Source organism: Manis pentadactyla, chromosome 11 (genome assembly GCF_030020395.1).
Source record: "Manis pentadactyla isolate mManPen7 chromosome 11, mManPen7.hap1, whole genome shotgun sequence".
Lineage (NCBI taxonomy): Eukaryota > Metazoa > Chordata > Mammalia > Pholidota > Manidae > Manis > Manis pentadactyla.
Genome location: NC_080029.1, coordinates 90729188 through 90755810, shown reverse-complemented (window position 1 = coordinate 90755810; position 26623 = coordinate 90729188). Strand labels below are relative to the sequence as shown.

The window sequence follows — 26623 nt, the reverse complement described above, 5'->3', positions numbered from 1 at the left end:
CCTGTGGTATTCTTATAAGATCCAGCTTAATTTTATTAGATGGCTATTTTTTTTTTTGGTATCATTAATCTACAATTACATGAGGAACATTATGTTTACTAGGATCCCCCCCTTCACCAAGTCCCCGCCACAACCCCCATTACAGTCACTGTCCATCAGCATAGTAAGATGCTATAGAATCACTACTTGTCTTCTCTGTGTTGCACAGCCCTCCCCATGCCTCTCCCCACATTATACATGCTAATCGTAATGCCCCCTTTCTTTTTTTCCCCTCCTTATCCCTCCCTTCCCACCCATCCTTCCCAGTCCCTTTCCCTTTGATAACTGTTAGTCCATTCTTGGGTTCTATGATTCTGCTGATGTTTTGCTCCTTCAGTTTTTTCTTTGTTCTTATACTCCACATATGAGTGAAATCATTTGGTACTTGTCTTTCTCCACCTGGCTTATTTCACTGAGCATAATCCCCTCTAGCTCCATCCATGTTGTTGCAAATGGTAGGATTTGTTTTCTTCTTATGGCTGAATAATATTCCATTGTGTATATGTACCACATCTTCTTTATACATTCATCTACTGATGGACACTTAGATTGCTTCCATTTCTTGGCTATTGTAAATAGTGCTGTGATAAACATAGGGGTGCATCTGCCTTTTTCAAACTGGGCTGCTGCATTCTTAGGGTAAATTCCTAGAAGTGGAATTCCTAGGTCAAATGGTATGTCTATTTTGAGCTTTTTGAGGAACCTCTATACTGCTTTCCACAATGGTTGAACTAATTTATATTCCCACCAGCAGTGTAGGAGGGGTCCCCTTTCTCCACAACCTCAACATTTGTTGTTTGTCTTTTGGATGGTGGCAATGGGATCACTTACTTTTTGTTTGTTTGTTTGTTATCATTAATCTACAATTACATGAAGAACATTATGTTTACTAGGCTCTCCCCTTCACCAAGTCCCCCCCACAAACCCCATTACAGTCACTATCCATCATCATAGTAAGATGGGGATCACTTACTTTTATCTTGGAATGATTCTGCTACAGATTTTAAGAAGAAATAAACAATGTAAATGATAAGAAGTAATCACTGTCTTCCAAAGATAGATACCAAATTGAAAAGGGGCTTAGGAAGAAAAGTAGAATAAGATTTTTGACTGGCAGGTTTGGTTTGCCAGAATGTGAATCTGGTCATTGGGGAGACTAGGGCCCACTGGCTGGCTTAAGTGGCAAGATGAGCTCTCTTAGGGGTGAGACTAACACTAAAAGACCTGGGTAGTCTAATGACTGAGAGACTATATATATATATATATATATATATATGAAGCTAGAAAATAAAAATTAAAGGATAAAAGAGAAGAATAAAATCAAAATTAGAAGAGAAAGCTCCCTAAGCATATGCCAATTTGGCACAGGTGGTAGCTTATTTTTAGTTTGCACACTTCCATTCACCTGGTAGTCAGGGGTCCTGTGGACTGTCCTGTACCTTCTCCTCATTTTGGTGACATGGCCAACTGGCTCCCTCTCAGCTTGCTCCTGGTGGCTAATCTGGGTCTCAGTCTTATCACACGAGGATGCAGAAATTTGACTTTCATCCTGAAAAGAGAGATGTTACTCTGCCATTTCCTATGTATAGAGTTATAATGCTTAGGAAGAATCAGGCTTTAAACTGAATAAAGAACGTGTTACATATGCCAAAGATAACTTTAAAACTCACTAGCCCTAAATTACAGGCAAGGTCAGGAATTATGGCATATTTAAAAAGAAACAATCACATTCAACAACCCAAAAAACTAAAGCTAGGATAGCTTTCAGAGTTTACGTAAATAAGCAAATTAATAAAAGTGCATTAACTTATTGAATATACACTACATGCCAGGCAGTGTGCTATAATTAATAATGATTGCAGCTAAGAGTGCAACTTCACTAGGCTATTTATGGACTGTCTCATTTATTCCTCAAAGCCTATGAGACAGGTACCAGTATTATCCCATTCACAGATGAGGAGACTGAAGCTTAGAGTACACAGTAACTTGTCAAAGGCTGAATAATGGAATAGGGTAAGAAAGGCACTTGTGCTATCATAAACTAAACGAGTTACGTTAGCACAGCACAGGCGCTAGAATGTTCCCAACAGGCCTGCTTATGTACGGAGTCACTGTAGGAGAATGGCTGCACTCTGTGTTAGCAAGGGACGGTGGGCTTCATTATTCAGCACATGGTGCTGAGGAAACTACGTTTCTTGTACTTTTGGTGGTGGTGGGGGGAGACAATGAAACTGGATTGTTCTCTCACACCAGAATGAATCTGGATGCATTAAAGATTTAAATGTAAAAGATGAAACTAAAAGCTCTAGGAAAAATGTAGGTGAATATATTACCTATCATAAGTGTGAGGAAGCCTTCTTAAGCACGTTATCTTACCTAGAGACTATAAAGAAGCTTGGTATTTTTTTGATACATAAATTCCAATTTTTGAAATAAACTCGTACATATGACTAAAAAATCAAATACCAAAGAGACTATAATGAAAAAAAAAACTGGTTCTCTACCCTATCCTTCCTATTTCCAGGGCTTAATGTCAAGTGGTTATTTATGTATCACTTGGCTTTTGTATTTTTCAACAGCTATTTTTAGTGCTTATCGTGTGCTAAAATTTAGCTCATTTATGCCATTCTCATCTCCCCATCTTCTTCCTGAAAATATTATACCACATTAATCACTCTATATATAGTTACCTTTGCAGCTATAAAGATACTTAACTTTTAGATCTTGTTCCACAACTGCAGATATGAGCATCCTTAACACTCCTTCACCTAGTCCTTTGCTCTCTCTCAACCTGTCACCTCTTTGTTAATGTGTATAGTTTGTTATGTAGCTTAACTGAATTATCTGTTCCCCCTCTGCATAAAATTCTGAGTTGCTAAATCAGCAAGTTATTGTTAAGACCCTTTTTCTTTTTTTTAAAGCTTTTGTTTTGTGAATCATGTTTCCTCTAGGTTAATCTTTTTATTTTTATCTTTCTTAATTAAGCTGACTGCAGACTTTACTCAAATGTCTAGTGACTGCTGATTATTCATATTTCAGATCAAAACAAGAAAAATCTCATTAGAAGCGTGAAAGTGTGGGAGGGCTCTTATCTGGTGGGATCAGATCTACCAGGTTCCTTAGGTGAGGAGAAGGCCACCATGGTGGGGGATCCTTAAATGTGAGAAGACAGAGAGCTTTGCTTAATGACCATTTATTTCATTATATAAATGAAAGGAAGGAGAAACCTTTCAATATTTTTGATGGTGGTAGACACCTGGTGCTATGTGGAAGTAGTGGGTAGATTGCTTTGTATCCTGACTTTTCAGTCCATTTCACCACGTTGCCTGGACCCCACCCTCAGAAAGCTGATTTCATTGGTCTGGGATTTGGTGAGGAATATATATTAGTATTTTTAAAAAGCTCTCCAAATGATTGCCCCATACATCCTGTGTTGAGAACCACAAAGATAAATGTGTTGTAAGTAAATGAATAATGAGGCTTAGATAATAGGTTTTAGACAGGGGAAAAATATTACAGAAGCAGAATAGTTCCAAGTAATGTAAGATCCAAGATATACCCAAAGAGGTGGATGACTGACAAAGAGTGGAAATGAAAACCACAGGAGTTTAGAAACAAAGACGAGGACAATGGAGACAGTGAACATGGAAAGCAACCAGGAGGCCAGCAGATGAGAGATGAAAATAGGTGAGCATAAATTCAAAGGAGCAGGAATATTTAATGAGACTAAAAGATGCAGCCTGGACCCCACATCCCAACTCCCTGGACAGTCATGGGGAGGAAGGGAAAAAGAAGAAACTGTTTCTACCATAGAAGTAGTACCCTTCGCTTACGTGTAGTGCTGGAATATGAAGAGACATCTTTAAAGCACTTATTTACACCTTCTCCCACCTCCATATGAGCAGAGTGCAGAACCGGTCCTCTTAACTGTCCTGTTTAGAAGCCTGCTGCAGAGATGTCTTGTTTTAACCCCATGCACCTTAACCATGGAATGTTAGTCTGGGAGGCTAACAGTGATCGGGGAGGAGGTACTCATTCCTGAATGTACCATGATGTACCTATAACAGACTTGCCTAAATCCAAGAATGAAGAGGCATACCTGGTTCGGACAAGGGAGGCCCTGGCACACAGACTAACGTACATACAGAGCTGGTCCAACTTGTACAGTTCAGGATAGCCCCACTGGAATAAGGCTTCCAGAGGGTCTGGTGTCAGTTACTCAGATGTGATCCACACATGTGCACCCCACAGGGGATTTGGAAGTCTGCAAGTTTATACTATCCTTGGTACATTAATTATCTACTGGATGTGCTGACTCTTTCTGTAGCCTTAGATAAATAAACTCTGCCCATATCAGGTCTTTCCAAGAACCTCATTACTGACAGATTCACTACTTAGGAGGCATCTGACTGAATTCTGATGATCATCCTGTTCTTGTGAAATTTTTTCAAAATGGGAAGTCCCCCGAGATGCTGATTTTGAAATACGATAGATCATTTTTAATCAATTACTACCCAAAGTAAAATCTTGATTTCAAATGGCACTATAATCATACATTCTCAACCACTAAAAAACTAAATTTATACACATACACAGATAATGGATAGTGATGAATCTGATGCAGAATATTTTAAAGCTGGAATTCAAGATTAACTCCTTTTTGCTCTTTTAATTAAAACCTGGAGTCAAAAAGAAAAATTTTTTAATGTTAACAACTTAGAATATAGTTAGAGAGGTGATAAAGACAGAGAGAAGGAAGTTAGATTTTCAGTTCATGTTTATATTTGCCTTCATTTCCAGATACCAAAGATGCTCTTCAAGGCCCAGTTCCTTAAGGCCTTTGAATATTTTCCTCTATTTCATGCTAAGGATCCTGGCCCTAATGAAGCATTCACTGGTCCACTTAGGTGTCATTCCTTGTAAAAAAAAACCTTTGGTCTGTGTCTCAAACAGCCCCTCCCATCAGCAGTAACTTACTATTAACCACAAGTCACTTCCCACAGTCCCTATTCATCTGATTCTCACAACACTCAGCTCAGCAGAGGAGATGTTATTTTCATTTTAAAGAATAGGAAACTAAGCATCAAGGAGGCTGAGTTTTCAAGATCTCACAAAAAGGTTAACAGAGCTGCCTCTTCACCTCGGTTTTCTGACTTCATCCCTGCCCATACCATGCCATCTCTGGTAACATTTGGCAGTTTGTTACACAAGGCAGTTTCTCCACTTATAACAAGTAGTTATTATAAAAAGATTAACTATTACCAATAACACTCTCGTTGGTAATAAACATGTTAAAGTCATCACTAATTGTGTTTTACTCATTAACTAAATATGATTTTTTGCTAATGGGTGATAAAAAATGGTACCTACCTGATTCTCATTTTCCTTTCTTGCTTCGTGTTTAAGATGGGCTTTCAAGGCTTTTAATAACTTGTTTGCCTGCAGGAAAATAAAGGACCTTATCAGAAGGGCCAAAATCAAATAAGTAAGAGAAATACAGGTTACTAAAGCCCCCCATTCTTGAGGACAATTATTTTCCTCTTTTGATCATCAAATGTCCTCTGGGCAGGCTCTGGGAACCAGAACAATCACCAAGGTAGGGAGACGTGGTCCCTGCCCACACCGAGTACACAGCAGATCGGGGAAGTCAGACGAGGGAAGAGGCGACTACAACATGGAGGGAAGCGCCTGCGGGAGGAAGCCCAGGCTGTGTGTGAGAACACAGGTGGGCCTGGCCAGCAACTCTCAACCGCTGGGATAGACTTCAGCAGGCCACTGAAGATGCCAGTTGTAAGATAAAGACATGATGTCTCCAGCTACTGAGATACGAATAGGAGAGAGCTCGACCTAGGGAAAAGGGTAAAGAAACAGCGTGGGAAGGCAAGAATGAGGGGGGCCTGGAGTTCAGAGCAGCTGGTGAGAGAGGATGTGAGGAAAGTGGGCAGGGGCCCGATCCTGCCAGGCCTTTTTGTCTCTTAAGAGTATGACTTTACCCTCAGAGCAAAGGGCAGTCTCTCAAGAGTGTGAGGCAGCACATGGGGGATCAGTTTTATATTGCTCCGAACAGCCGCTCCGGCTGTACCATGTGCAGGTTGCAGCTGATCCCCATCTGGATGGAAGGCAGGGCAACAGCTGGGAGCCGGTTGTAGGAAACCAGAGATGACTGTGGCCTGAGCTAGAACAGGGTTAAGGTGGTATGGATGGATGCAAAACCTTCTTAGGAAGTAAAATCAGTACGAATGTGGAGGTTGAGGAACAGGGAATCTTTAACATACCCAGGATTCTGGCTTGGGCAGCTGGTGGAACAAGTGGGGGTCCCCAAGAAGGGGAATACCAAAGGCAGGTAGTCTTAAAAGGAAGATGGTTAATGGTCCCTGGAGGAAGGAACTCTTAGCTTCTCTTCCCATGCGCAGGAAACCTTCCCTTCCAGTTCTCTCCTGAAAGAGGAATACTAATCTGGTTATATTTTCCTGTGCTTTTAAAAGGCCAAGCATATTGGTTGGGTTCTCTTTCCTTCCTCTTCCACCCAGGGAGGCAGTTGAGAGCCTCTGAGATTTCCTTCTCAAGAGGGGCCCGGTCCCCAGGCTCAGGTGTCCGGGAGAGAACGGCAGAGGTCCCGATTCCGTTTGGCCTTCAGGCACAGGGGAGTCTGTGTTTAGGGTGGAAAGTACATCCTCCAACCCAGTTTACCCAGCTTTTTTAGGCACCACACCAGCTGGTAATAAGGTGGTACTTATTTTTTACTTGCTGTTGTTCCTTGAATCTCTCTTGGGGTCACCTTGGTGAAGGGGGTGACTGGCAGGGCAGAATTCAGACCTTCTCGGTTCTTCTAACACATGCCCCTCCCCCCAACCATTTTATTGAGGTACGAATAACATACAGAAAGCTGTAAATACTTAATGTATACAACTTAATCTGTTTACAGGTAAGTATACACTGGTGAAACCCTAACTACTGCCTTTAACTTCATCTCCAGTAGCTTTCTGTTGCCCCCTTTGGGTTTTCTTTTTTTTTTTTTTTTTTGAGGGGGTGGGGTTGTGGTAAGAACACTTAATGATCTATCTTACCAAATTTTTTAATATACAATACAGTATTGTTAATCATAAGCTCTGTTGTGTAGATTTCCAGAATACCTTCTTAAAATATGAAAACCTCACCAAGAATACAACAATGATGAAACAAAGAGGTGCCTCTGAAGAGTCGAGTACGGGAGTCTAGCAGGGCGAATGATACGGGGTGACGCTCAGAGCCGAGCTGGAGGCGCAGATGCTGGTTCAGCCAGGCCTCACACGCCCCCTCAGCCAGAAGGTCTGGTGCTGCTTGCTCACTGACCCAGGCATGGCAGAGCCGGTGTGAACCAGAGCCAATCTCTCTGCACTGCCCCTCCTCCCCAGGGCCTCTAGTGATGGACCAGTGGGAAAACAGCCTTTTAACCAAGTGAGCTCAAATTAATGATATATGACTGATATTAGGTGCTATGAAACAAAAACAGAATGGGGAACTTCGGTGGGGTGGGGCTGCTATGGAGTTAGGATGGCCAGGGAAGACCTCTCAGAGGTGGCGACTTTTGAGCTGAGATGTGAATGAGCAAAAGAGGCAACAGGTGAAGATATGGGGGAAGAAGATTCCAGGCAGAGGGAATCTGAGATGGGTTGGCTGAATCTGAAGGACTGAGAGAAGCCAGTGTGGCAGAGCATGGTGAACACTGGGATGAGCAGGGGGCAGGGAGATCGGAGGTGACCGGAGGCTGCCTGGAGTAGAGGGTTATAGGCCACAGCAAGGAGTGTGGACATCCTCCTCCCAACTTTCTATTACAAATAAATCTATAGAAAAGTTGAAATAGTATAACAAACACTATTATACTCCCCACCTAGATTCAACAATCATTAATACTGTCTTCTGTTGCTTTCTCTTTATATTAATACACATTTCTTACCAAGCTATTTGGAAATATATTTCAGATATTATACTTTACAAAAATATATCAGCCACATCTCCTAAAAACTAGGGCTTTCTCCTACATAACCTCTAACACATTATCATAGCTAGGAAAAGTAATAATTTCCTAATATCCTCTGATTATGCAGCCATAATCTAATTTCCTCAAATGTCTCCAATTTTAGCCATTTTCTTTTTTAAAAGTCTCCCTCCAAATCAGGACCAAACCAAGTTCGTCACATTGCATTTGGAGGAATCTGGACTTTATTTTAGGTGTGAGGGAAGTCACTGGAGCACACTGAGCAGAAAAAAATGACAGGTTGTAAGGTTTGAATGTCACCTTGGCTACCAAGAGAAACTGCTGTAAGGCAGGAGTAGGGGCAGAGCCAGTGGACTGAGGCAGCGGTCAGCAGATGAGGTGCTGTGGCCCAGATTTGCAGCACTGGAGATGGTGTCCAGAGGTCAGATTTCAGGAGTACTTGGGAGAAAGATGGATGGGTGTGGGCTAGTGAAAAAAGTATTTAAGGGTAATGTAAAGTGAGCCTGAAGCATTTACTGAGATTGGGAAGAGATCTTAATTGTTTTGAACTGATCATGCTGTTAAAGATACAAGTAAATCCACCAGTCAGCAGCTCCAGGGAGAAGTCTCACTGGAGTTGCAGATTTGGGATCATTAGTCCTTTTTAAAAGAATGGATAGTTATGAGAGTAGGGAGATAAGATCACCAAGGAAAAAAGCATACTTAGTTAGAAAAAAGAAGGCCAGGGAAGGAACTCTGAGGCACTCCATATTTAGAGATTTGGCAGAGGAAGAACCAGCAAAAGAGGTTAGAAAGAAGTGCCAGTAAGGCAGGAGAACACTGAATATCAAGAAGTCTAGAGAAGAAAGGGGTTTAAGCAGAATTTATCTCACACTTGAGCAGTGTTAATCTTACCAATGCTGCCAATTGGCAGATGAGGATAGAGATGCATCATAAGCTTTGTAAGATGCAGGGCATGGTGGCCTCAAAAGAGCAATTTTGGTGGAAAGGAATAAAAGCGTAGAGAAACCGGGCAGTAGATGAAGGACATGGAGTCAAGAGAGGGTCTGTTTTTGTTTTAAAGATGGGTGATATTAAGACTTGATTGCCTGCATTATGGAAATGAGCCAGGAGAGTGGGAGAAACTGATGTAGGCTAGGGATCCAATTGCAGGAAGGTAGCTCTAGAGGAGGGGATAGGACCCCCAGCACAAATGGTAAGGTTGCCCTCAGGCATAGCCTTTTGCTACCAGGCAGAAGGTGGAGTGCAGGGATAGCTGCAAGGCTAGTTGGGGGTGGAAAGATGAGGTAATTCTCAGCTGATGGCACCTATTTTTCCATGACCTATGAGGAAAAGTCATCAAGTAAGGGGAGGGAATCAATCTGAGGTGAAAAGATATGAAATAATTATCTTCAAAAATGGGAAAATTAATGACTTACCACCATGAAAGTGTCATCGAATCAAATGCTCATTTTATGACTTCTGGTTACACATTTAAAATTAAGCTCAGTTGACAAAGTTCAGTGATTTTCTCCAGCTAGAATCAGCTGGTGAGGTACACAGAAGGAGTAAGCACAGAGGTGGGTTTAATCAGATTTGGTGAGGAAGGTGAGCTGCAACAAAGTGGAAATAGTGCCCATCTTTGTAATCTAAGCTTGCAAGAAGGAAAGGGAGGGCATGAGTGAGAAAACGACCAGTGGCCACACAGTAAATGTTAGTAACCAACTCCTTCATTTGGCCCTACCACTAAGAGTATTGTTTCAAAAAAAAAAAAGAGCTAATATTTTCTCCTCTAAATTTATTTTGAATGTTGTCATACTGGTAAGGATAACATAAATGATAACAAGTCTTACTTTGTTAAATAAGGGTTTTAAAATAACCAAATCTTGATAATTTCTTAGAGCAATTTATTCTATTCATTTTGTGCTATGTACTCAAAATTTAAAAGTAAAACTGATTTCATAAGCTCCTGAGCCACATCAACTGAAAATAACTTAGAACATTTCAATTACGGAAAATTCTTATCAGATACAAAAGTAGAGAGAATAGTCTATTGAATCCCAATGTTACTATCCCCCAGTTTCAACAATTACCAACATTCTGCTATTCTTACTTCAGCTCATCCCCCCTTTTTCATGGAGTATGTTATAGTGAATCCCAGGCACCATATTTCACCTGTAAATACTTGGCATGTATTACCAAGAGACAAAGACTTATAAAACAAAGAGAAAGGAAGGGAGAGAAACATAACAATACCATTATCACACCCAACAAAATTAATACCATAAATATTTTAATATCTAGTCCAAGTTTAATTCTCTCCAGTCATCTCAAACGTGTCTTTTTATAGTTGGCTATAATAAAGCCTTGTATGGTCAAATTTGTCTGGGAAATAGTACCTTTCAACAAATATCTACTGACAACTACTCTGTGGCAGACAGTGTGTTAGGCAATGGGGTCTACAGTGACAAAAAATACCGTACTACCACTCTGTGAAAACAGGTGATGGGCTACTCCAGGTCAGGTGCCTCAAGAGACAACAATAGGTAGGACTTTCAGAAAAAGATGTTACTTGTAATAGCTCTTCAAAGATCTAAATGGTTGTGGGGCCTTAATGTTAGTCAGAGCAGCTCTGAACTCAGGAGGCCTCACTGTAACTCCCTTGTCACGCTCCAGTGAATTATTCTAGCACTGCCACGAAGCAATTGTAAATAGTTCTGAATAATTATTCAGTATCTCCTTTTATAAACTGTACCACACTTAGTGCTGTAGAGATCCAAGGTGAAATGGATGAAATGCTTGTCCAAGGAGCTTAACTTTTAGTAGAGAATATATATATATACACAAATAACCAGAATGCAAGGAAGAAGCCTGAGAGTGCTCAAAGAGAGTACTTGAAATTAAACTGTTTTAAAAGAGGGCTCCTGGGATTACTGGAGTGGAGGACCGATGTCCAAGGGAATGAAGAGAAAGGGACAAAGCATCAAGACAATGATATTTTAGTTGGACTCTGAAGAATAATTGGAAATTATTCATGCATATAAATAGGGAAAGAGACGTGCATCTGACGCCAAAAGGTCAAAATTAGCAAAGGCAGAAAGACGGACAGGTGCCTTGGATAAAAGATTCCAGCAAAGATGGCAAAAAATTTATGGATTTAAACTGAGGAATTAAAGCTTTGTTTATAAAGTATTGAGGAGCCATTAAGCACTATAGCTCAGAAATACCTCCAAAGACATACCTTTAGACATTCAGCCCCAACGGGTACCTGAGCACTGATTATTTTGTTGAAACCATTTAAAAGGATTTGTAATGGCTGATTTAGGCATTCACTCAGTATAAATAACTACACCTACAGAACAAATCTCCCGAGTACATTAGCATTCCACTAGAATATGTAAACACCAATCTCAAATTGAATCCCATAATTCCCCTCCCAGCGTTTTGCAGCCTTGGAATCAAAAACCTTACAGGTTTTGAAACAGAACACTATCACAATAGCGATACATAAATAATCATTGGAAAATGAGGGCTGAATAAACAAAAATTTATCCACGGGGGTGGACTCCTATAAATCGTTTCTTCCAAGTTCCCCAGTAACGTTTAAAGAGATTTGGGGCTGCCTGGACTTTTCCAGAAGCCAGAAATGTTGCTGTTTGGACTTTTCCAGAAGCCAAGGCAATTATTTCCGCGACTGCCTAACAATCGGTATTAGATACAGCATTCCCTGAGCGTTCTGGGCCTGCGTTTCCTAACTGATGCCCTGGGAAATTTCACAGAGTACATGCAATAAAACCAAACCAACCTAATGTAATACTGTATATGAACTATGGTTCAGTTAAAAAAAAGACAAAAAAAACCCCCACAAAACCGCAAACCCCTTTGAAGCCGAGGCCTTTGTCAGCCCCCAGAAAAGTCAGCCTCGAAATAAGATGAAGACTATGGATCCCTTTCCGTTTTGCGGAAATGGCAAGGCCCTCGTTAACCAAACTTGCAGCCCAAAGGATGGGCCAGCAGCCTCAGCTGCCGGGGTTCCCGCTCGCTCGGTCCTTTCCCACCGCAGCGTCTTCCCGAGGTTGCCCATACCACCCTGCCCGTCACAGAACGTACCCTCAGGTTGGCCCGGAGGCCCAGACTCTTGGCCAAGTTCTGCAGGTCACTGTACTTGAAGGAGTCCAGCTCCTCCAGAGAGGGGACGATCATCGCGAAATGCAATCCGGGCGACCACGTAGATAACCGGCCCTCCTGCCCGACGGACCCGTTCAAAACTGCCGCCTCTAAAAGCGTTGACTAAGCCGAGTTTTATACACAGTTTAAATAAAGTGCTGCTCTCCCATTGGTTAAAATGTCCGAAAGGCGGGGTTTTTCGGGCGTTGACCAATAGAAAGGATGATTTCCCTCTCAATCAGCTGCACCTTCTTCCCATCCCTCACTAACACAAGGCGCCGAAGCGCCAGAGGCCGCGAGAGCGGGGCGGAGCCACCAGCTCACGATGTCCAATGAGAACGTAAGAACAGTGCTTGGGGCGGGACCTGGTGCTCTTTCAAAAGCCGGTTACAGGAAGATGGCGTCTCGGCCGCGGCGGCACCCCTCGAGACATGCAAAGCTGCCGCGGGGTAACTTTGGTGATGACGTTAAGAAGGCTACTGACGAACCTTCCTTTGCGACTTCTATGGAGTGGGACACGCAGGTGGTGAAGGGGTCCTCGCCGCTAGGCCCCGCGGGCCTGGGGGCAGAGGAGCTGTCGTCCGGCCTGCAGCTGCCGTGGTGGCTGCAGCCCGACAGGTGCGCCGTGTTCCAGTGCGCTCAGTGCCACGCCGTGCTCGCTGACTCCGTGCACCTCGCCTGGGACCTCTCCCGGTCCCTCGCAGCCGTGGTCTTCTCCAGTGAGTGGGGGCGGAGTCTGGGGGACTCTGAGGGGGTGTTTAAGTTTTTTTTACCTGGTGGCCGAGTCAGCTCGGGAAGGAAGGGGAAATTTGGAAGGAAAATTAAACTCTTTACCAGGGGTGGGGGCAACTTTTCATGTGGGCATGGCGAGTCTGTCTGGACGGGGGGAGGTTTTCACTTTCAAGACCTCTCAGATACTTATTCTGACCGGTGTTTCTTTTCCTAGGAGTCACAAATAACGTGGTTTGGGAAGCTCCCTTGCTATTTGGCATTGAAGGGTCGCTCAAAGGCAGGTAGGTACTAAGAATTCCCAATCGGTCTGTAGAACTTAATGAGACCGAGGAGCGTGGAACCTACAAGCAGGAGGTGAAAATAGTTTGTTTCTGTTTGCGCTAGGAGAAAAGTTTATTCCATCCATACAGTTTACTTGAAGGACGCTCCTTTTACCTGAGTCTTGTATGAACTTGGTGTATAAATGAAATGTAAAAATTCTATTTGTGTGTAGATTTTAACAGCTTTCTGAGAGCCACATTCCCCTAGTGGCTTGTGCAAGTAAGGCTAAGAAAGATATGTAGTAGGAAAAAAGGAGAAAGTTATCTTTTGGTGGAGAAAGAATCACTTACTATAAACTACAATCTTTGGAGATAACTGGAACTTTTAAGTTTGTATTTAACCTGGAGTTTGTAATAAGCTATGGCAGGAGTAATTCTGCTGTAACCTCGGAACCTGAGGAACAACGCAAGTTGAATGTCACGTACTTGAACATTGCCTGGTAGACTTTGCATCTTGCCTGTACTATGATTTACAAGTGACAGCAAGGTACTTGGTGAATTTAGTATTTATAAGGCTCCTCAATTTTGAGTGTTGGCTTTAAAGGCAAGACAATTCATTCTGACCATGGCTGGGTTCAGTTTTAGGGTTAAATAAAGTATAGAAATTCTTAGTTGCTTTACTCAGTAACAAGGAGCAGTTCTGCAACTCCTCTTTCCCAACTGAGACACTCCCTATCCTTACCGAAATGTCCTCTTCCCACCCAAAGGGAATAGAGAGGGAAGGAGTGATGGTCTACTTGGAACTGGGTCACTGGGGGCTGAGGCAGAGGCTCTCTGAGTATCTTCTTAGAGAGGATAATGCATCTAGTCCTTTGATGTTCAATACTGTAACCACTGTCCACATGTAGCTATTGAGCACTTAAAATGTGGCCATTCTTAATTGAGATATGCTGTGAGTGCAAAATACACACTGGATTTTGAACACTTTGTACAAAAACAATTAAAAATATTGGTCACATGTTGAAATGATATTTTTGACACAGTAGCATAAAATATGTTAAAACTAATTTCACCTTTTCTTTAATTGAAGTATTGTTGATATACAATCTTACATTGGTTTTAAGTATACAACACAGTGGTGCCAATGGTTACCCATATTATTAAATCCTCACCCTAACTAGTGTAGTTTCTATTTGCCAACATAGGAAGATTTTACAGAATCATTAGCTACATTCTCACCTTTTTTTCAGATTTTGTTTTTAATAAGACAATATTAAAAATTATGTGGCTCACATTATATGCCTTTGGGACAGTAGTGATCTAGATGGTATATAAAACACTGGAGGGTAAGTCCCATGTGTTCTGTATTTTTGGAATAAGGGGAGCCATTGGACTTGGCAGGAGGAAATTTATTATTGGGAAGTGGCTCATGTGATTATAGAGGGTGAGAAGTCTCAAGAGCTGTAGTTTGCAAGCTGGAGACTCAAGAGAGCCAATGGTTTAGTTCTTGTCCAAGTTCAAAGGCCTGAGAACTAGGAGCCAAAGGTGTAAGTTCTAGTCCAAAAGCCGGCACCTCCGAAGCCCAGGAAGAGCCAATGTTACAATGTTTGGAATACAGTTCAAATCCAAAGGCAGGAAAAAAAGCCATGTGTTCCAGCTCAAGGCATTCAGGCAAGAGGAGTTCTCCCTTACTCATGAGAGGTCAGCCTTTTTTCCTATTCATGCCTTCAGCTGATTAGATGAGGTCCACCCACACTAGAAAGGGCAATCTGTTTTTACTCAGTCTACTGATTCAAATGTTATCTCATTCCAAAACACTCTCACAAACACATTCAGAATAATGTTTGACCTAATAACTGGGTACCCTATGACCCAGTCACGTTGACACATAAAGTTTAGCCATCACTTACTAACTTGGCACCCACATACATCTCCTAAAACCATATTTAATCTCCAAATAAAGATAACAAGGTCATAATTCTGCCTAACAAGTTAAAACGATCCTGCATACAGCTGAGTATGTACTAACCCCTTCTCCAGAAAAGGAGGTAGTCTTTAAGTGATGTTTACCTTTCTCCTTGATGATAACCTCACAACTCTCTGGCCATTCCACCCTGAATGTGCCCGATCTCTGATAATCTCGAAACTTAAATGCTAGTATGTAAAACTAATAATACTTAAATACTATGATATAAAGTCAACACATCTTATGTTACATGAAAAGGGGATGAGGGAAGAAAACAGATAAACACACATATATAGACAAACATTCATAACAAAACGAAATACCCATGACAGATACAGTCCTCATTTTCTGTAACTGCTCACATAGCTGATATTTATATAACTACCTTCTTCCACTACCCATCTGTGTTCCCTTTGCCTCCAGCAAGCACTCGGCTGGTCATAGTTCTCTACCTGGTATGATGAGGCAAACCTTCATTCCTTGAAGAACCTAGGTCATTAGCAGACTAATGAAGTGTTTATATTGTATGCATAACCATAGTTTGGGGATTTCTTTGAATTTTTCTCTGTGCACACATTAGTTTCTATGTGACATTTTTCTATAATACCTGTGCTTTTCTAATATAACTGATTTCTACATAAGAATTAATTCAAAATAATGCAATTTTACTTCTAGGCTTGCTTTTTGGTTACCATATTCACAAAAATACAGTACTACATGAGTGGTGTGGGACTTTATTTACCAATACATTTAGTGTATGTTACTGCTCGATCTTTTTTTTTTTTTTTTTAAGAGGGCATCTCATATTTATTGATCAAATGGTCGTTAACAACAATAAAATTCTGTGTAGGGGACTCAATGAACAATCATTAATCAACCCCAAGCCTAATTCTCAATCTTCTGAAGCATAACAAACAAGTTCTTACATGGTGAACAGTGCAAGGGCAGTCATATCACAGAAACTTTCGGTTTTGATTACGCATCATGAACTATAAACAATCAAGTCAGATATGATTGTCCATTTGATTTTTATACTTGATTTATATGTGAATCCCATATTTCTCCCTTATTTTTTTTTTTAATAAAATGCTGAAGTGGTAGGTAGATGCAAGATAAAGGTAGAAAACATAATTTAGTGCTGTAAGAAGGGAAATGTTGCTTGATCTTTTTTAGTATCCATTGATGTGCATCTGTTTCTTTTTAGCCATGTGATTTTTTTATACTCCATTTATAGTTTTACTACATAGTATATTATGTTTATACAAATAATTGTTTCCCTTACCAAACTTCTTTAACATGGCTTTCAGTACTTGCATGATGAAACATAAATTTTTTCTTGAAACATTTCTTTGTAATGAGATGTCTTATTACCAGCTATTGTTGTAAGTGACTTTCTCAAGTGGTGTAACTAGAACTAAAGTCAAGATTTCCTGATTGCTTATCCAGTAATATTCCAGAGGATAAACACAGAGAAAAGAGATGGCTTGCTAGGGTAGTAGGACTCCTTTTCTTTTCTTTTGTATTTCATCTGGGTAATTTTTTTAAGTTAATTTTTTGTTACATCTGCAAAAGAAATATCCTGATTTGAGTTTGTTAGTAAATTGTTCAGTAAATTAGTAAATTGTTAAGCCCCAATCAACTTGATTATTTTACTTCAACTGGAAATTGGTTTAGTGGTAGCTAATTTATATGGTCGCATGTAATTTTGTGTGTTTAAATGTTAATATAATTAGCTCTTTTTCTCCTTCTCAGATGTAACTTACCTTTCTCTATTGAAGTGACAATTGAACATCTATGATTGTTTTTGTGGCCGGAATCCACAAAAGTATCTGTAATCTAGGTTGTAATTATATTAAAACCCGAGTTAACCTTTCTTGAATGGACATGCTTTCAGTTTCATTCCTACTGTAGCATAGTTTTTAGGAATGCTTCCCGAGACAGGTTAGTGTTTGCTCTCTGACTTTATGTCTTACCCATATTTGTTTCCCCTCCCGCCAGCACTTACAACCTTCTATTCTGTAGTTCCTGTGGTGTTTCTATTGGTTTTCATCTGTATTCTACCCATGCTGCCCTGGCTGCCTTGAGAGGTCACTTCTGCCTTTCCAGTGACAAAATGGTATGGTGAGTAGACTTAGATATTCTTCAAATAAATAAATAACTATAATATAGTTAAATAAAATTTAAAATATCTTCCAGAAAAGAGAATGTTTGTATGAAAGAGGATGCTAAAGCTAGGTACTTTCTCTTAAGAAAAAGACATTGGAACCAAAATATAGTCTCTTAATATTATCATTTTAGATGTCTTATATCTTGTCTTAGTAATCATACCACGTAATAGTTGAGAGGATATTCTTTTATTACAGAAACTTCTGGAAGGTAGGTTTCTGCAAAATAATATTGTAGATACTTTTGGGGTTTGTGCCCAGCCCCCATCTTTCCCCCAAAGGGTAGGACCCTGTGGCCCTGTTGTATTTGTGATACCAGCTCCTAGGTAATGGGATCAAGAGTGAGTACCTGACCTAAGCTAAGCCAATCAGGCCTTCTACCCTAGGAATTTGAAATAAGGGCCCGGAGGCATTGGTCATTTGTAGATAGTACTGTTGCTGAAGTTGGAAAGTGAAAGCTCTAGATTTGGGGTAGCTATTTTCTAAGATGCAGAGAAATCTCATCTGCAGAAAAAGAAGAATAAAGCAGATAGATACATAAAGAAAAGTAAAATATAATGACCATGTGGCCTCACAGAGTCAGACAAAGTCCCCTACTGGCTGTCCCTTCTCATGAATTACTTTGGATATTTATTTATCTCTCTTCCTAATAAATTCAACTTTTTACTTAGGCTTTTTTGTTTAGTACAACTAACTGAAACATCCATCAAAGTCTTTCCTTGATCATAAAAAAAAAAAAACAGCACTGATGACCTGGTTTGTGCCAGGCATTATGTTTATCTAGTTTGTTCTTAATATAAAAGCACTAGGACTCAGAGATGTGGGGGAGCTGAGATTTTAATTCATGTGTTAACTCCAAAGCTTGTTTTCCTTTCCTTTCATAAAGCATAAAGTTTCCTTTTTCTCATTTAATGTGCTTAGTTTAGATAGGTAATTTTTAGCTGAGTTATAGAAGACTAAACAATAAAACTTATAAAGCCCATCCTTTACCATGAGATTGGTCATTGTACTATTTGTTCTTTGGAAATTTTCAACAGAAAATAGATACTTGACATGGATTGATATTTTGCATTCAATTTCTAATTTAAATAATTTCTGTTTAGAATTACATTTGAAGAGGGGGAAATAGTCTCTCTAAATGTTTAATTAGTAACCTCATATTTTCTCTGAAACGTTGTAATTGTTCCAGCAGAGCTATAACTGAATTTTTGCTTAGGAAAATAAGCTTTTAGTAACAAAAATTTTTAATATAAGTTTGAAAAACATTATACGATTTTAAGTAATTAATCTTTAATATGAGTTGAACTCAAAGGTTAGCATGTTCTTTTTGATTAGGTAGACATTAGGAAAGTAAGAGGCATGAGTCCAGGAAGATAATAAATCTCTGTCTCTATGCATCAGAATGCACTTGGTTGCATTCTATAGATGGTCAGGTTTTCTATTACATTCTAACAGTGACTTTAACAAGTAAGGGGTGGGGGCAGTTGGCCAAACCAGGAGTCCAGCGGCTCAGCCATGAAAAGTCTCTGGGTCAGCATCTCTGATTCTCTTGATCTTTTCCTCTTGGGTGTAGGATGGCTGCTGTAGTTATAAGCATTACATCCATAGACAGTAGCATTCTTTTCCCTGTAAGGAAAAAGATCAGGAAGTAGGAACACAGGGAATGGTCTACTTTTATCAGCAAAAATTTCCTTATTATTGGCCAGAAGTATGTCACACGGTTGTTTCTTAAGGTGGAAAAGCAAATATGTAACAACAGGGAATAAGATTGCCACAGTTGGCATAGAACAGTTCTGATTCATCTCCTAGAACTAGGCACACTGCTGCCCTAAATATGGCTACTTAAGCATGAAAGAAATGAGAATGACTACTGAATAGGCAACCAACAGTATTTATCATAACATGATTACTTTTTTCCTAAGTGCTGCATGACCTATGGTGGAGTGTGAAGTTTATACTCATCACCATTATTCATATGACACTGAATTTTGTCTTTAGTTTGTCCTGGGATAATTTTGTCTCATGTATTCCTGGCTGGCAAGGGGTGAGATGAGGCACAGAATCCCTCTCATGATTTGTTGAGAATTTGTTTCTCCTGCAAATACATTATGAATCATGAAATGTTGATCAGTAAAAAGGTAGTCTTTGTTTGAAAGATACTGTTTAGAGAGAAAGTTTGGGTCATTAATAATCTTAACTGGTGTGGTACTAATATTTTTCTCTCTAATTTTCTACCTAGCTATCTCTTAAAAACAAAAGCCATAGTAAATGCATCTGAGATGGATATTCACAGCATGCCTCTACCAGAAAAGGTTGCAGAGGTAAAATTTCATGATGGTTGTGTGTTTTGTTTAATATAAGCAATCCTGGTAATTTGTACTGTGAACTTGGGGGTGATGAAATGGCATGATACTCAAGTAATCGTTCATACTTGGTTTGGATTCCTTATTGAGTTTGTGACACAAAGCAAAGTATTAAAGCCATATTATAAGGTCTAGTTCAGAAGAAGGTAGAAAGTGCCTCAGCTGCATTCCTACTCTCTCCTCTGTGCTGGGAATGGACCCCATCATCTTAGATCTGTCCTCTTTGCAAGCACCTTATGCTTATATGCCTCGTTAAATCATTAAAAATTCTTTTTTAAATGGGTTTTACTAGGGGTTGATGGTTTTGAGTTGAAGAAAACAATTTTGTTGTGGTAGTTTGATGACTCATTCTGAGTGGACATTTGGCTATAACTTTACTGCCTTCAGAAGACCAGTCTTAAATTTTATTTTTGGCTTTGTTTTTTGTAGTGATAGTAGTTTGTTCCTTGCTAATTACACATTTATAACCAATGGCATTTATTTTTCAAAGTTTAAATACCTTTTAGGTCAGGGTAACAGTGATTTTATTTTTTGTTTTGCATACCTAATTAACCTTATGAAACCATGTTATAAGCCAGATGTTGGCAAACTTTCTGTAAATGACCAGATGACAAATATTTTAAGCTTTGTGATCATTTGGTCTCTACACAACTCTACAACTGTAGTGCAAAGATAGCCATAGGCAGTGTATAAACAAATGGGTGTGGCTTGTTACAATAAAACTTTAGTTTACAAAAACAGTCAGCAGACAATCTGTAGTCCATAGTTTGCCAATCCTTGCTCTAAGCTAAATTGATGGGGGGCTGGTGTGAGGGGGTGGAGGTCAGTGAATACTGTAATTCAAATGGGAGATAACTTCTAGAATGGCAGCCTGAGGAGCTCCATGGACCCCCATCCCCAGGAAATAGCCATAACTGAAGAAAATTATAAAGAAAACAACCATCTTAAGTCTGTTATTTCTCAAGGCATAAAGCAAATGAAGAGATATTTATTAAGAAAGTCTATTAAACCTCATTAAGAACAGTGAAAGCCTGTGGCATTTGAGCCACAACCTGCTCCCTCCCTCCCACGCTTCTCCAGCTCAGAGGGAGGCAGGCTCTCTCTGGACAGATACAAGCCAAGAACATAGGAATTCTTTTCCCCTTAGCTACCAGTTGAGGGCAGTGGTATCTTCCCAGGAGTGGCCGACTATCATCCTTTCTCATCAGAAGCTCTGTTCCAGGCAAGAACAGCCATTGTAGTGTGCAAATTCTGTCACAGCCACAGTCGGCTAAGAGTACTGGGAACCCATTGACCCTTGTTCCAACTTACTTTTAGGGCAGAAGTTTCATGCTGGCAAAGGTAGGCTGAGAAGAGGTCACTGTCTCTGCTCAGCACTGTGCTCATAAAGCAGGGGTGTCATTCTGAGAGATACCACCCACACCCCAGGCTTGGGAGCCCAGGATAAGAGGCAGATTGCAAAAACAACTTTCCAGCTCTCCCAGTGAACTTGACTTTATTTGACATGGAGTGAAGAGATGTTCAGGTCTAAGGGTGATCCCCCAAACAATGGAGATTTTGGTGGTTAGCAATTAAGAGGAAGATGGTAGTTCCATGAGAGCAACGAGATAAACTACAGACTACTTAGAATTCTACCAAAGTACCAGGGAAATAGATAGCTAAGAAGAACTCTCTTGGGGTCTGAACAAAAAAACACTTACTTAAAAGCTGTTCCTACAAAGGGGTCATATTTTCATTGGATTAGACTGTGAAACAATGTCCCAGGGCACATAAACTAAAAACAGTAGTGCAATCTGAAAGGAAAGGAGTGATACACAGCAGCAATTCACCAGAGAATTCCGCTTTATTAGGGAAAGGTGCTGGGTTATATAGGAAGGGGCATGGGGTGATTGTGGTGTTACTTCTACGGGGCTGGTGGCTATTGGCTAGGTGCTGGGATTGGGAGGGGGGCGAGGGGTGATTGGCCTTCAGGTGGCGCTGGCGGGAACCGAGGACCCGGAAGAGAAGCAGGAGGTTCACCATCTTATGGGTGGGGGCCCTTCACAATCAATGAGCAATTAGTGGAGGCCAACACTGGGTGTGATACCAGTGGAGGCAGACTGATTAACACAGATTAGGGAGAGTCAAAGAGAGTCCTGTGAAGAGTCGTTCCAGGTGATCACACAAACTGAAGACTTTGTCCTCAGGAGTGACATCAGAGGTTGCCCACTGTGATTGATCAGAGTCTAACCAACTCATTAAACAAGCAAACAAAAACAAGAAGGTTGTTGGAGGGGACAGTGTTTAGTATCCAGAGTTGCTACAATATATTATCTAAAATGTCCAGTTTTCAATAAAAAGTTAGGAGACACTCAAACAGGAAAGTGTGACCCATCCACAGGATTAAAAGGTATCAGAAGCTGTCTGTGCAACACGAGCCCAGAGGTTGGACTTACCAAAGCCTTCAAAGCAGCTGTTCTCAATGCAGTATACCTCAGAGATATTGTGGATTCAGTTCCAGACCATCTCAATAAAGCAAATACTGCAAAAAGCCAGTCAAATAAGTTTTTTGGCTTCCTAGTTCATATAAAAGTTACAATTACACTATACTATAGTCTATTAAATGAGCAATAGCATTATGTCTAGAAATACGTATCTTAAAAAATATTGTTAAAAAATGCCAATCATCCTGAGATTTCAGCAAATCATAATCAGTGATCTAAGATCACCATAACAAATAAAGTAACAATGAAATAGTTTGAAATTTTGAGAATTACCAAATGTAACACAGAGACACAAAGCAAGTAAATGCTGTTGTGAAAATGGTGCCAATAAACTTCCTTGACTCAGGGTTGCCAGAGACCTTCAATTTATAAAAAATGCAGTATCAGTGAAACACGATAAAGAGAAGCATGATAAAATGAAGTATGTATGCCTGCCTGTATTTTAAAAAAATAGGGAAAACCATTGTTAAAGAAGTAAAGGAACGTATGGTAATATCTCATCAAATAGAGAATATTGTTAAAGATATAGAAATTATAAAAAAGAACCAGATAAAAATCCTGTAGTTGAAAAATACAGTAACTAAAATGAAAATTCACTAGAAGGCCTCCACAGCAGATTTGAACTACCCACAGAATCAACAATCTTGGAGATAGATGGATGAGATTATGCTATCCGACAAAAAAGAATGAGGAAAAATGACTGCCGGAGAGCCCTGTCGGACATCATCAAGCACCCTTCTATAGGCTTTGGTAATGGGGGCACCAAAAGGAGAGGAGAGAGAAAGAAATGTAATATTCGAGGCCATAATGGTTGAAAACTTCCCAAGTTTGATAAAGAACATTACATATCTAAAACATCAACACGCTCAGTATGATGCAGAGATTGATACCCCAATACAGCATAGTAAAAATGTTGAAAGATAAAGAGAAAAAAATCTGGAAAGCAGCAACAAATGATTCAGCATGTCCAATGGCACCCCAATAAGATTAATAGGCGCTAGAGTTACCTCTTTAAGCAAAACTTCTTGATGAATTTTGGTTATATTTGTATCTTGGATCGTAAAAATCAGATTTAGTTTACTGTGTAAATTATATGAGAAATGAGTTTTGGTTAACTGACTTTAGCAGAAGACTGTTATCCATAATTCTATATTCCATGGTAATTTTATTTAAGAGTATATGTACATATTGTATGTATGCTGAATAACATTACTAAGTTTGGTTCTAGATCATAGTAAGGTGAAAGAACTACTGAAAATTAATTACAGTGAATAGCTGTCTAAATCTGATAACCAGAGCTACTTTTTAAGACTGATAGCACAATATTAAAGAAGGCATTTTATTACTGTGAACAAAGAGAGAAAAAGATTCTTGCCAGTGGACAAGGAGGGGAGGATTAGTTAATGCTTGTCTCCATAAACCCTCTTACCTCACCTTTTCTTGTTTCCTGAATTTTTGTAATTTAAACCTGGTGATAAGAGCTAGGAAGGCTGGAGATATGGAGATGCTGAAATTGTGATGTTCAGCAATGGCTGGTCTTTTTTCACCTGACACTTTATATGAGGAGTTTACTGCACTCTAGGTTTGCTGTATAGTTCTTTCAGAACAGAACAAATGTATTTATGAGATTGCCATAATGATTGCCAGCTCTCAATCATTAGTTTAAATGTGAAGTGGCTTCTAGAATTAGCAAGTTGACAGTTAAGCTTAAGATGACCTGATACCTATGTATTTCTCTTCCCAGCTGAAAGAGAAGATAATGTTAATGCATACTCGCTTAAATTCACTGATGAAGATTCTGAAGGAAGCAACCCCTGACCAGTCCAAGCCAGACAACTGATCCAGAACCAAAGCCTGAGTGTCAGAATGAGGCCTTATTGGTATCTTGAACAGGTGCTGTTTGACCGTTTCTTGAGAAAGATCAGCTTCAAGAATGGATGGGAAATGTGGTTTATTGTGATTACCTCTAGGCTGATTTTCTAGATGATTTGTGAAGCTGTTTCTAGAAGATGAGAAACTAAGGATTCTGTCCAGGTCTCATAGCTATTTGCCTTAAAAACCTATTTGCAAATTTAGGGATTAAGAGGCAGTGTTCCATGAGTGGTCTGATCTAAAGATGCATGGTTGGTCTGGAAATAGTTTTACACTTAATGTTGACTACTATTATTCCTACATGGAGCAGTTATTATATGAATACTGAGAAGCTATTTTTTTCTTATGTAAAATATAGTTACATACATGTTTTGTAGGTAATATCCAATAAGTTGACTGGATAATATACAGTTGAACTTTTTCTTTTCAGTTGTAAACTGAGCTTAACAGGATGGTAATGATAAAACAGCAAACATTCACCAAAATGCTGTTTTCCCACTTTTTGCTTTATGTAGCACTTGGCTCAGTAGCTTATCATATTATTCATTTAATAAATATTTATAAGGTGTTATACCAGCTGCTAGGGATAAAAGGTAAGCGAAACAGTCACTCTCCTTAGAATTTATAATCTAGTCAAGGTGGATGTTCAAATAACCATGTGAACACGTATAAAATTATGACTATAGTAGGGGTTTCAAAGATAAGAGACAGAGCTACAAGCACACGTAGCAGGTAACTGCCCTAATCTGGGAGTCAGGGAAGGCCCGTCTGAGGAAATCATTTCAGCAATGGCCTGAAATATGACTAGGAGTTAATAAGGTGATGGAGTGAACACCCTGTACACAAAGGCCTTGTGAGGTCCTAAAAAGAAGCCCTGCAGGAGTTGTGAAGGTGGCCAGAAGCCAGGGTGAGCAAAGCCTTACTGACCTGAAGGACCCTTGTTTCTATCACAAGAACAATGGGAAGCCCTTGGATTTCACAGGAGGTGGCTACAAGATCAAATTCTCTTTTTTAGAACCTCATTATGTTTGTCCTTTGGAGAACAGGCAGGCAAGAACACCAAGGAGGGGCTGGCACTTGCAGACTCAAATGATATATAGAGACATTAACTTGGCTCACATATAGCTAGATTTTTTTTAGGTATCAGGCTCTTTTCATTTTATACTGCATAAAGGGTCTTTTCCTTAAAAAATATTTAAAAACTGGAGAAAGTTCTGATTTGCTTCGTACTTGTGAATCAAAATTTGGTTCCATGAGTAAAGGGGAGGCCTCTGGCAATGAACAGTACCAGAAATACTCTTAACTTTCTACTTTTATAGGATGGAACCTAATAAATTAATACTGTATTGAATCATCCTGGGCTTTTTTATTGTGTGTAGGTATGTCTGCCTCAACATACTTCCTTTATCCAAATTAAAAAGCTGGTTTTTAATTTTAACGTATCAATACATAATCCTATGTTGGTTTCAAATACACAACACTGTGGTTCAGCAGTTACCCATATTATTAAATCCTCACCCCCTCTAGTGCGGTTACTATTACCTATCAATGTGGTTAAGATGTTACAGAATCGTTGACTATTTTTTTCACTACTTTCCCCATGACCAACTTACATTGTGATTGTGAATTATTGTGCCCCTTTACCCACCCTCCTTCTCTTGGTAACCACTAGTCCCTTCTCAGTGTCTATTTAGTCTACTGCTGTTTTGTTCCATTTTGCTTTGTTTTTATACTCAAGTGAAATCATATAGCATTTGTTTTTCTCCACCTGGCTTTTTTCACTGAGCATAATACCCTCTAGATTCTTCCATGTTGTTGCAAATGGGAAGATTTCTTTTTATGGCTGAATATTCCATTGTGAATGTGTACCACATCTCTATCCATTCATCTATTGACGGACAGGTTGCTACTACATCTTGGTTATTGCCAATAGTGCAGTGATAAAATAGGGGTGCATGTCTTTTCAAATCAGGGATTTTGTTTTCTTTGGGTAAATTCCTAGAGTGCAAATACTGGGTCAAATGGTATTTCTCTTTTTAGTTTTTTGAGGAACCTCCATGTTGCTTTCCACAATGGCTGCACCAATTTACATTCCCACCAACAGTGTAGAATTCCCCTTTCTCTGCACCCTTGCCAGCATTTCTTTCTTGTCTTTCTTTTGGATAGTGGCCATTATTGTAGTTTTAATTTGCATCTCCCTGATGATTAGTGATGTGGAGCATCTTTTCTTGTGCCTGTTGGCCATTGTATTTCTTTGGAGAAGTGTCTGTTCAAGTCCTCTACCCATGTAAAAAGCTGTTTTTATGTAGCCCTTTTCCTTAACCTGGATTTGCTGTTTGGGTATTAAATGCTTGATTTTGACATCAAACTAAGCTGATTTAAATAGATTTTTCCCCAAATAAAATATGCTCACTCTAGAAAAAAATGTATGTATATATGCATGACAAAATAAAGGGTGATGGTAACACTTGTCTTTCTAGAGACACAATATACCATGCTGGGAAGTGAGCAAGCTCTGGAGCCAAACTATTTGAATTCAAATTGTGGCTGGGAAATTTAATATTCCATGAACTTCACTATGTAACTTATTCATTATGTAAGAATTTGTTCTCCATGTAA

The 26623-nt window shown here is 39.7% G+C and overlaps 2 protein-coding genes across 3 annotated transcripts in view; one reads left to right on the top strand and one right to left on the bottom strand.

The window, feature by feature from the left end:
• The window catches only part of NUSAP1 (nucleolar and spindle associated protein 1), a 32212-nt gene extending 19918 nt beyond the window's left edge, over positions 1–12294 (bottom strand). The window contains exons 1-3 of the mRNA XM_036923806.2: positions 12107–12294; positions 5410–5478; positions 1445–1588 (exon numbers count right to left, since the gene is read on the bottom strand). Coding sequence (XP_036779701.2) covers positions 1445–1588; positions 5410–5478; positions 12107–12199 — 306 coding nt within the window. The 5' untranslated portion in view covers positions 12200–12294. The remainder of the gene's footprint in view (positions 1–1444; positions 1589–5409; positions 5479–12106) is intronic.
• A 97-nt stretch (positions 12295–12391) lies between these two features.
• OIP5 (Opa interacting protein 5) lies at positions 12392–24445 on the top strand. 2 transcript variants are annotated; one of them, XM_036923809.2, is made up of 5 exons: positions 12392–12882; positions 13110–13176; positions 17144–17242; positions 19526–19607; positions 23877–24445. In XM_036923809.2, exons 1-5 carry the CDS (start codon positions 12489–12491, stop codon positions 23970–23972), a joined length of 738 nt encoding a protein of 245 aa, XP_036779704.2. In that variant the 5' UTR covers positions 12392–12488; the 3' UTR covers positions 23973–24445. The 2 variants fall into 2 exon arrangements, with proteins under 2 accessions (XP_036779704.2, XP_036779703.2); XM_036923808.2 differs by having other exon boundaries at positions 17120–17242.
• Positions 24446–26623: the final 2178 nt, after the last annotated feature.